This window comes from Somniosus microcephalus, chromosome 19 (assembly GCF_052327205.1).
Source record: "Somniosus microcephalus isolate GS21.2 chromosome 19, FLI_Smic_1.0, whole genome shotgun sequence".
Classification (NCBI taxonomy): Eukaryota; Metazoa; Chordata; class Chondrichthyes; order Squaliformes; family Somniosidae; genus Somniosus; species Somniosus microcephalus.
This window is the reverse complement of record NC_141005.1, coordinates 11,138,170-11,149,197: the sequence shown is the minus strand read 5'-3', so window position 1 is coordinate 11,149,197 and position 11,028 is coordinate 11,138,170. Positions and strand designations below refer to the sequence as shown.

Genomic DNA, 11,028 nt, shown 5'->3' with positions numbered 1-11,028 from the left:
CCAGCGTTACTGTTGAGGCTTCCCCCCCCGCCCCCTACTCCAGAGCCTCTATTGCAACTGCCGACCATATATTTCTCTGAAGATTAAAAAAAAATTGTCACAGGCAGACAGAATCACTGCGCGGGGATTGTCAAAACAACTTGGCATCAACAGCTCACAAGTGGTAGTGTTAACAATCGGTGCGATCTCGGACACAACAAACAAACAAAACCATTTTGTCCAAAATCAATGCTGTATTTGTCTCATTGATCTACAGGAATCAAGTCTGTTTAAAATACAGAAACCAAAGTACAGAGCAGAAAGGAGGAAATGGCAGCTTGATGTATGAAGTAACTACAGAGTAAAAGCCCAGATATATAAACACAGATGCTGCTTTTTTTGTCCAGCAAGTAAAACATGGCAAAATTTACATATGACCAAGAAATAAAGAGTCATGCAGAGTAGTTCAGCCAGAACCACACTGCAAGAAACATCTGTTTAAGGACTTAATTGCTAACAGTATTTTATCAGAAATGTTACCATGAGATTTTTGATTCCTAAAATACTACTTTGTCTTGTATACAGATTCCATAAAAACACTGCACAATTACACAAGGCCCACACTGAATGTCCTTGCCAGCCACTAAGAATTTCTGCCCAATACAATGTTGATCATTACTGTCTGTGTTGTGGATCGAGAAATAAAGCCTCTCTCTGAACTGGTGCCTCATTGGTCCAACAGTTTTCTTCTCTCCCTCCCTCTCTCGTAAATGCAGTCTGTTCCGTGTCTGCTTAATGGATTTATATTTTGTCCCCCTGTTGCACGCAGCGGTGTTCCCCCACTGTGTGTTGCCATTCGTTTGGATGCGCAGCCTTTGTGAAAGACCTGCCTGCGGTTCTTGCATAGTTTGAATTGAATATGCTTCTCTGAAACTGAGCTTCAAGCACACTTCCACGTGAGACTATAGGAATAACTGTGTGTTACAAATATCCAGTGAGCTGTTCTGGTTTCAGAAACCCTTTATAAAGGCTACCTAAGTAAAGAATTTAATTAGCATGTTCTGAGTATCAACAGAGTATTTACATTTGTACAGGAACCACAAGGACCTCTTCTGCATATCTTGTAATCGTTAATAAGGCAAAACAAATTCAGATTTGTACATTTCTCAGAGTACACAGACATTTTTGGGAACCAAATAAAGGAAAGTCATTTTTTTGGCCTCAATATGGAACCTCACAGTGGATTCATTGTAAATTGGTATCTTGATAAATAATACCATAGCAAACCCTGGGTATTATTAAAATAGTCTGAGGCCTGGAACTGCTGGAAAACAGAACACAAAACTTAAAAGCAAACAAATAAAAGTGAAACAATAAAATTACAAATCCATACAAATTAGATTTCAAATATTGGAAAAATGTACAAACATGATTTCAGAATTCTTCTCTGCACAAAGAAATCTAGAGATTTATAATTGATAATATATTAATTCCAATTATAAGCAATTTTATGGTATCAAAGTTCAGACGTTTTAACCCTCCCAACTGTGCTTCAATTCTATAAATTTACAGCGTTCTCTTCTTGTTGCAGTGCATTGTTTGAATCAAAAGATCTCATACACAGGACAGCTCTCACAGGTCCAAGAACTACCGTGCCTCGACTTCTTTGGGATTACGAGAAGGGGAGTAGTCCCGGGACTCTGAGTTAGTGAGTGGGGTAGTCCTACGGGGAGACACAGACCGAGCACTGCCTGCTGGTACGAGAGGAGGTGGGGCACTCAACGCTGCAGTTGGTGGGGTCCTGTTCAAAATCCCATTGTGATTGGCAGTGGATGGACTTAGCCTCGGGTAGTGCATTCCGCTTAAATGAGGCATAAAGGATGGCACATGTGCCAAGTGACTGTCCATGGCTGATGTATGCAAGGCATGCAACCTGGCACGGTCAAACTCTTCCCGTAGGTGTAAGCGTTCTCTTTCGTCTGCATGCCGTAAGCGCTCCTGCTCACGCCGGACCTCCAGAACGTGCTCATGGTTGTAGTCGTGAGGCTCCCTGTCTCTGTACGACCGATCGTGCTCATAGTAACCAGCCGCCGTTGGGAATCTGTGCATGGGATCTGTGCGTAGTGGGAACTCCATCCTCCGGTGCAAATCGAAGCTCCGGTATGCATCTCGGACAGGATCCCAAGAGAATCCGGGATGGGCTAGTCGTTCTCTTCCCGCCAGCGGGTTCATACCTATGAAGGGCGTCACCATCCGAGCACGGTCAAGCACATTCATGTTGTTCATCTGGTGGATGCTGCTCATCGTAATGGGCATGGGGCCCACAGAATGACCCAGTGGAAGTCCGTGTATAGATGTATGGTGAGGTGGCTCGCTGCTCCTGGAATGCTGCGAAGAGTCCGAACCGATCACCATCACCTCGTTATCTTCCTTTCGCTCCTCTTTTATCTTTACGTCGTTCTTTATTTTCTGAAGGTCGCAGGAGGGCTCTGCCTTCCTTTCGATGTCTTTGCTCATAGAATTGCTGAGCTTCATGCTTTCACTCAGTGCAGCTCTGTTGTATGGAGAATTGGGTCTCACAACTGGCTTTGCGTTGTCCTCAGGTAGCCTCCTCTCATGGCTCTGTCCTTCCTTTATTGGTGACCGGTTCTCCTTGATTTTATGCTCGGTGCCAGGTAACTCCCTCAGTGGGTCCAGGTGCTCTCTCTCCAGCTCCTTTGACCGATCTCGCTCAGCGCTGCTGTGATGTCGGTTTGGATCATTAGTGCTTCGGCTGTTGCTGTGGATGAGGTTGTTGATTTGGTGGTTGACTGGGGCAGACGCTGGTGACGATCTGTTGGAGTGCCTGTTTTTTTCCACTCCATCCCTAGAAAAACACATGCCAATTATTTCAAACTGCGTAATACTGCAAACAAATGTATCTGATACAAAAGCAAAATAGTGCGGATGCTGGAAATCTGAAATAAAAACAGAAAGTGCTGGAAATACTCAGGTCAGGCAGCATCTGTGGAGAGAGAAACAGACCTGAAGCGTTAACTCTGTTTCTCTCTCCACAGATGCTGCCTGACCGGCTGAGTATTTCCAGCATTTTCTGTTTTCATTTCAAATGTATCTGGTAATCTGGCTATCGACTCCAAATCTAGTGAACCTGACAAGTGCGGGAACTCTGCAAGGTTTTTAGGCAAGCCATCTTTCCTATAAAATGCTGGTAATGTCCAGCAGGTCAGTCTGCACTTTTAAAGAGAAATGTTGGGTGCAGCCCCTTCAGGAAGTTAAGCTGTCTTTTCTCTTTACAGATGCTGACGGACAGCTGCATATTCCCAGAATTAAATTTTCCGTCTTGCAACTATGCAAAGCTTTAAAACTTACAAATAACTGAGCATTAGCTGGATTTCATCAGTGGGCAAAGCATACCAGTATCGTTAAGTCAGAAATACCACAAAGAGAAAGAAACCATTTGGATAAAGAACCAGAGGGGAGATGAGGAGAATTTCTTTTATGCAGTGGGTTGTTACGATTTGGAATGCACTGCCTGCAAGAATGGTGGAAGCAGATTCAATAGTAACCTTCCAAAAGGAATTGGCCGTACACTTGAAAAGGAAAAAATTGCAGGGCTATGGGGAAAGAGCAGGGGAGCGGGACAAATTGGAGAGCTCTTTCAAAGAGCCGGCACAGGCACGATGGGCTGAATGGCCTCCTTCTGTGTTATAAGATTCTCCTTCTGTGCTATAAGATTCTTATGATTCTAACGAATATCCTGGAGTTGGGATTCCCAAAGACCTCTGCATTTTGCGAGGCATTATTCTAAAACTAATCTTATACTTTTATATTCTGTTTCTTTCCAGATTTGCATTGCCTATCTTCCTTGTAAAAAACGTTACAAATTAAGGGATTATTTCTGTACCATTAACATTCTCTTCCACATTACTGATTTTACACGGGCCGGAATCGTGCCCTGCAGCTCTGACTTGCTGCAATATGCAGGATCATTGAGAGGGTATCCCATTAGCATGGGCATCCAGGCCAGTACGGGCACATCACAGGCCACTGGCAGCCTCAACCTGCTGGAAACTCCAGCTCACAGCTGCTTGGTTCCACACACCAATATGGGGCCCACTCATGCCCTTCTTCCGAATGAACGCTGGGTCCCACTGTGATCGGAGAAGCGGGAAGTCCCAGTGCAGGGAGTCCATGTCCCCTTTGTGTCACTGGCCTTGGAAGAAGTAGGCTAGGCTCCGCCCCTTACCAGGCCGAGTGGGGGTTCCGAGCATAGGCTGGGACCTCCTCACGTTCTAGGTATTGACCTAATTTTAGGCTATTCCGGAGTCAAGGCAAGAGTCTGGCAGAATTGTCAAATAAACTCAGGACCATGTGACCATATCAGTGACTAAAGATTCCAGATGGTCTAGTCCTAAATAACTGAGCGTGGTGGATCTAGTTTCTGTTCATGTTCTATGTTGAATTAGATCAACATCAGAGGCATTACAATTGGTCCTAATGTGTTAAGCCGGGGATGGGAAGAGAGGGAGTGCTCGTCATTTAGGCTTTGCTGACTGCTACCCAAAAATCTGTTACAAGTGCACAGTCTGAACACTGCCCAAGGATTGGATCAAGCTGTGCTGTGATAACCCCCATGGTTAAATCCCTCACAACAGGTTCCTGTCCATGCTCACATAGTGGCCACTTGGGTGCTGGTGGGCACCATCCCAAAAGCATGAGTCAGAAGAGGAGGAACACGCAAAGAGTCAACAGGATTTAACCTTTTAATATCTGGAGGAAGCGGGTGGAGTGAGGAGGCCGAGTGTTCACACAGGGAAGGCTACCTTTAGAAAACTCCGACTGAACAGGTGAGCAGTTTTAGTTGGGCAGGTACCTTTCTTTCTCTCTGTCACTTTTAAGTGAAGATTCTCTTTTTTCCAAATCTCGATCTCTGTCGTGATTAGTTACTGAGGAGCTTCGTTCAGAATCCCCTGGCTTTGGCCACTGTGGTGGCGTTGGAAATGAAGGTGGCGTTCGATGGAGGCGGTTCCACGGCTCGTGAGCGTTGTTGAGGCTCTGTATACCTGGACCTTCTTTGTGACCAAACATGCTGTTGGAAGCTGAGAAAGTGGAATAGGGAGGAAAGCACACCGATCAAGTAGTTGGCAGACCTTTTAAAAATAACATGAAGTACAAGTCAAAATGTTATATTTGTAAAAACCAAAAAAAAAACACTCTTGGGAGCTGGGTTTGAACTCCAGCCTCAAGCTGGCATTCATACTTGGGCTTTCCACAGATGCAGAGTTGCTCATTTGTAATGGGGTCATCCGATGAGGCAGCTAGCCTAGATAGGAGATACACTATCTCACCGCAATTTCTACCACACAGCAACACCAGTGAAGGCCTGCACTCATGCAGCCTGAAAGGCTGGGTTACACCCAGATAGGTCGACTTCCTGAAACACAGTCAACTGTAAAAAGTCCGTCTAACGCCTGCCGTGTTGGTTGACAAAGAGTGTTCACACTGACGGGGCAGCTGCTACGTGATCTGCCCTGCGACGACAGTCGCCAGATTTAGATGGCAGGAGTAGCAATGCAATATCATCACATCGTCAATTGCATGCTTCCGTTTTTAAAAAAACTTGGCAAAATGTCAGCCAAGACATGTTCAGATAGCAACGGCCCATTAAAATACCTAAATTTTGCATGAAGAAAATGCGCTGGCAAACAGCCAAAGCCGGTCAAAACAAGCAACTGTGCAGCTGCCTAAATAAATACATTATCTTAAGCAACTGTTTTGACAGCACAAAGAATAATGGTACTTTAGATTTACAACACAAACAAGTACTAACCAAGTGCTGGATTGCCTAATCCTCCAAAGGCACTGGTGCTGAGGTTTCCAAGGCCACCGTAGGTGTTTGATCTACTGAATGGATCTGAAAAAAACATGGATTTAACATGTATTCAGCCACTTGTAGAAAAGCCCATCTTTGAGGTCTGAGAACACACATTGCATTTTGCAGGCTGAATCTAGGTGGGATTTACCCAGAGCTGGTGCTGATCTTTCTTTATGAAGGCTTACTTGCAGAAACAGCTCACTTTAAAACCAGGCAGCATCTTGTTTCCTCTCCCGACGCTCAAAACTACAAAATCAGCTTCCTAATAAAACTTGTCTCAATGAATACAATCCTTTCAAAAACTGGTCAAAAAGAACATTTATATGTCACTTAAAAAATAAAGTCCAAAGATGAGAGAGCAGGTGTTTTTGTTCTGCACCTGTTCATTTATTCAAATGCTGCAACTGAAAATATCCAGACTTTTTGGTTAAGCTGGTTTTCAGATCCCAGAGCTAGATTTACCATCCATTGTCAATGCAAGGGCGGAACACCTAGCCCTTATGATTTCATGCTCAATTTATCTCTCACGGGTTTCTTATTCTCACAGGGTTGAAAGAATGCCCCCGTGTCGAACTTCCATTTTCCCCCCGACATTTAGGGGGTAATTTTAACCTAACTCGCCGGGATTTAATGCTGCATTGTGACGAATTTAAGTGAAATGCCTCATATTTCTCCCCATTTACTGGAAACACACGAAAACTATGGGGAAAATTAATTTAGGTATATTGTAACTGTCATTCAAATTAAAGCTACAGCAGCCAATATTTCTTCCATATATATAGGTTTAGAGAAAGGGGCCGTCACCAATGTTCCCTCTAAGCTGTGCACATGTGCTGCCGCACAGCAATTGGGAAGGTACCGCGCAGGTCGCTCACAGGCTGTTCCCTCTAAGATACTGCGCGAGTGCGGCTGTCTCCAACAAACCTAAAGGTACCGGGCACAAAAGAATTTATTTAGAGGGAACATTGGTTGTCACCGCGTCCATCTTGAAGATATTTACAATTGCTACAGTAGAAAGCTGCAGCATTGTGCGGGCCTGTGTAGATACTGCGCAGTCCATACACACTGCTGCAAAAAGTTAAGAGTGTTCAAAATGAATGGTGCGAGGTTCGTTTTTCCCCCACAGGCAAATTTCTTCAGCTCTTACCTCTTCGAAAAAAATATAAGGAGGCCACTGCATCTTTAATGTATGTAAATAAACGTTAAAATATGCCCAGACAAACAACAATCTAAGCTTTTGCAAAACCCGTCGCATCTGCTGCTTTACTTCTACATAACTTTATCTTCAGGAAGTTAAAATGATTAAATAATTTGGGGGAAAAAAGCAGCTGCAATATATACTTTATATATACCTCAAGACATTACAGGGTAAAAATATTAGCATGGCTTCAATAGTAAGGTTAATTAAAGGAGCTATGGCTAGCTTCAAGTTACTAAAATCTAACATGTGACAATAATTTTCTTAAGCATGTCGTTAACTGGTGTGTTTCTCATTTCCTCTCAATCTATAAAGCATTCCAATACTTGTGTTTTGATAAGGTTTAAATTTCACATGAACTTAGAATATTCATACACACAAATGTATGAAAAGGGCGGAAAAAGACCATCAGGCCCATCCAGACAGGGTGCAAACACGTAGACTCCTGACTCACCCCCAACCACACTACCTCCCGAGAGCAGCAAGAACAGCAAAAGAAACCTGTGGCCAATTCAGGAAAATCTCTGGGAAATTCCTCTGCAGTGTGTGGGGTTCAGATTCTGTGCAGGTTATGTGCGTGTAAAAAAAAAAAAGCGCGACTATGAATGTGGCAGCACCTCCGGGACAGCTGCTTGGGAATTACAATGTGCAATCAGGAATTAATGTGTGACTATTAGTCTTTGTACGGTTAGCATGGCAGATGGCACAAACTAGCATGGTGGAAGGCAAAGGGAAGTGGCGCACTCACACTTCCACACGCACTTTAACAAACGGAAGTGTTCTTAGAATGGCTGCACAAGAGCAACTCGCAGCATCATGGTGCAGAGGGATGTAGGTTTACGTCTGTAATTTCCAATGCTTGCCACTTCCTTACTAGGGGGAAAAACCACCAGCAAGGTCACTGGCACATGCCTCCTAGTAGCTGACTGACGAACCCACAAAACAGGTTGTCTCTTTGTCCTCCTGGCAGGCAAACATGTTGCAGCATCAGATGGGTGTGGGCAGGATAGTGAAGAGGTTTTGTTAAATGGTGTTCAGTCTAAAAAATGCCTTCCAAGGACATCACCTATCCTGCCCAAGGTTTGCAACCAGCTCATTCAGGTAGTGTGGTCACATTCAGGGACCTACAAACACTTCACTTAGATATAGAAATGTGGCCATGCGTGCAACCCCGTGAAGTAACACCACAAGCACCCTGTCCTGCCCACACCTTCTAATATTATTCAGACCACAGTCACCAACAGTGCAAATACAGTCCTACTTTAAAATGGTCCAACATACATGGAACTTAGCTGTGGTCACCCTAACCATTAGGCCATTGGCTTGTACAGTTATATGGAGCTCAGTGGGAGGAATCCCAGCGACTAGCAATCATTTCCAACTGATCCACCACACAGCTTGGTCCTGGATTTCCCATGTGGGCAGAGGATGACTAGGAGTTCAAAATCATGAATTGGAACGGTTGGAGCACCCATTTTATAGACTGCAAGCTTCAACTGCATTCGGACTTTGGTGTTTTCCATTCACTTGATTCTGTACATGTGCAGAGCATTCCAGTGGTGTCCTCACTGCCCTGACAGTCAGGAAGCCCGACCAGAATTTGAGCGTCAATCAGTCCCGAGCAGCGAAGCCTCTTTCTTCAGAAACAATTTTTGTGCTGCTCAGTGAAAATAATGGGGCTGTTTTACATCCAGGATTGTGTGAATAGAAAGCTGGTCTTACTGTGGCCTGCAGGAAATGGCCAAGCCGATATCTAAAATTGGGGGTGTCAGCCATGGCTCAGTGGGTAACGCTCTCTCTCTCCTCTGAGTCAGAAGGTTGTGGGTTTAAAGTCCCACTCCAGAAACTGGAGCACAAAAAAAATCCAGGCTGACACTCCAGTGCAGTGCTGAGGGAGTGCTGCACTATCAGAGGTGCCATTTTCGGGTGAGACGTTAAACCGAGGCCCCGTCTGCCCTCTCAGGTGGGACGTAAAAGAACCCATGGCCACTATTTCGAAGAAGAGCAGGGGAGTTCTCCCCGGTGTCCTGGCCAATAGTAATCCCTCAATCAACATCAGTAAAGTAGATGATCTGGCCATTATCACACTGCTGTTTGTGGGAGCTTGCTGTGCACAAATTGGCTGCTGTGTTTCCTACATTACAACAGTGACTACACTTCAATTGGCTGTAAAGCGCTTTGGGATGTCTGGTGTTCATGAAAGGCGCTATAGAAATGCAAGTCTATCTTTTTTTCTTTTCTCTTTAATTGGGGAAGGGAAGAATATGACTAGCTCAGCCTCCCTCACCCCCATGCACGTGGCGGGAGGGGGCCGGGCAAGACCGCAGCCTTGCTCTTTGGGGGAAAAAAATTCTCTTTGCTTCAGTGAAAAGAGCAAGTCTGTTGCAGAGATGTGGATTGAGGAATAGTCCCATCATTGCAACCGTAAGATACTGAATGAAAGGGTTTTTTTGTCAAAATTTTAATGGATCGGGGAAAATATATATATATATATTTAAATGTCTGGCCTCTACGGAGACCTGTTCTGGCTCCAAGTTGGTTCCATGTTGAAGTCTCCACTCTTCCATTAAACTATGCACTCTTGTGCGATTGCCAGTAAAAGTGTACTCACTCCCACCCCCGCAGTCACATGCACGGACACAGCACGCCAACTCACTGTCAAGGTTCTGCTACACACGCACTTGGTCCTCCCATTCGTAGTCACTCTCACGCACTCATTCTCACTGCAGTACTATTCATGCACTCACACTCACTCACATGGTGCTCCCATCCATGGACATTCTCTCACTCACATACATGCAGGTCCCATTCACACTCTCTCACAATGCTACCATTTGATCACTTCTACACGCATAGCACTCATGTTTTATACACACACACACACACACACACACACACACACACACACACACACACACACACACACACACACACACACACACACACACACACACACGAAACTGTGTGATATCCGGCACCGATGGGACTGAGCTGTTGCCGATCTATCAAAACTGCCGGACAAACCAGCGCTAATGTTGAAGCATACGGAGGTTTTCAGCTCCGTATCTGGCAACAAACACTGTTGCTTAGCAACAGCTTCTACACAGTCGGCCCGTACCTTGGAAGCGTCTCTGTAGCTTAGCAACAGCTTCAGAGAGACTTTGCAGAGCCTGACTGTTGGAAAAAAAAGCCACGAGAAGAAAAAAAACCTCCGTATCTGGCAACAAACATTGTTGCTTAGCAACAGCTTCTAAACAGTCGGCCTGTACCTTGGAAGCGTCTCTGTAGCTTAGCAACAGCTTCAGAGAGACTTTGCAGAGCCTGACTGTTGAAAAAAAAAGTCACAAGAAGAAAAAAAAAACTAACAAAACGGCTCCTGATTTCTGCCGGTGGATCGAGGTTTCTGGACATTCAACCTCCGGATAAACCAAAGTTTCCTGTATATGTGTGAACTAGACTAGTACCATTGCTTGCAATGGCTGCTCCTTCCATGCCCCCTCAACCCCCCCACATTCGTTCTCGGGATGTGGGCATCGCTGGCAAGGCCAGCGTTTATTGCATGCTGCTCAAGAATGGCGTTTCACTGGCAAACCTCATTAGACTACACAGTCCCTTGGTTCATTTTAATGGAGGTGTGTGGCTGCAATGTGGATTCAACCTGGACCTGGCTCAGGCAGATCTCTGTCAGAGCCAGAAATAGGTCATTACAAATGTATATTAAAAAAAAAAAATTTTGTGACTGCAATAAAATTTGAAAAAAAACGTTGCCGTCAAGTTTCTTTACGCAGCAGCAATGGAGGATGTCTTTACCCAACGTAATCTGTGGTTGCGAAACAACCCTATTTCTTCAACTAAAGCAAGGAGCGATTTAATTTTTTTTTTATATATAGAGGGTGGGGGTGCCAACCCAGGCAAGATTCTGGCTTGGCTGCTTCCTTCAGGCTGCGGTGCCATTTACCCAGGATTTTCCATGGCT

General features: G+C 44.8%; 1 protein-coding gene across 16 annotated transcripts in view; it reads right to left on the bottom strand.

Moving 5' to 3' along the window:
• Window positions 1-213: 213 nt before the first annotated feature.
• The window catches only part of fbrsl1 (fibrosin-like 1), an 843,225-nt gene continuing 832,410 nt past the window's right edge, over window positions 214-11,028 (bottom strand). For all 16 annotated transcript variants that reach the window (XM_086011930.1, XM_086011933.1, XM_086011931.1 and 13 more), the window contains 3 exons: window positions 5,810-5,893; window positions 4,853-5,078; window positions 214-2,845 (listed from right to left, as the gene is read on the bottom strand). In XM_086011930.1, coding sequence (XP_085868056.1) covers window positions 1,627-2,845; window positions 4,853-5,078; window positions 5,810-5,893 — 1,529 coding nt within the window. In that variant the 3' untranslated portion in view covers window positions 214-1,626. The remainder of the gene's footprint in view (window positions 2,846-4,852; window positions 5,079-5,809; window positions 5,894-11,028) is intronic.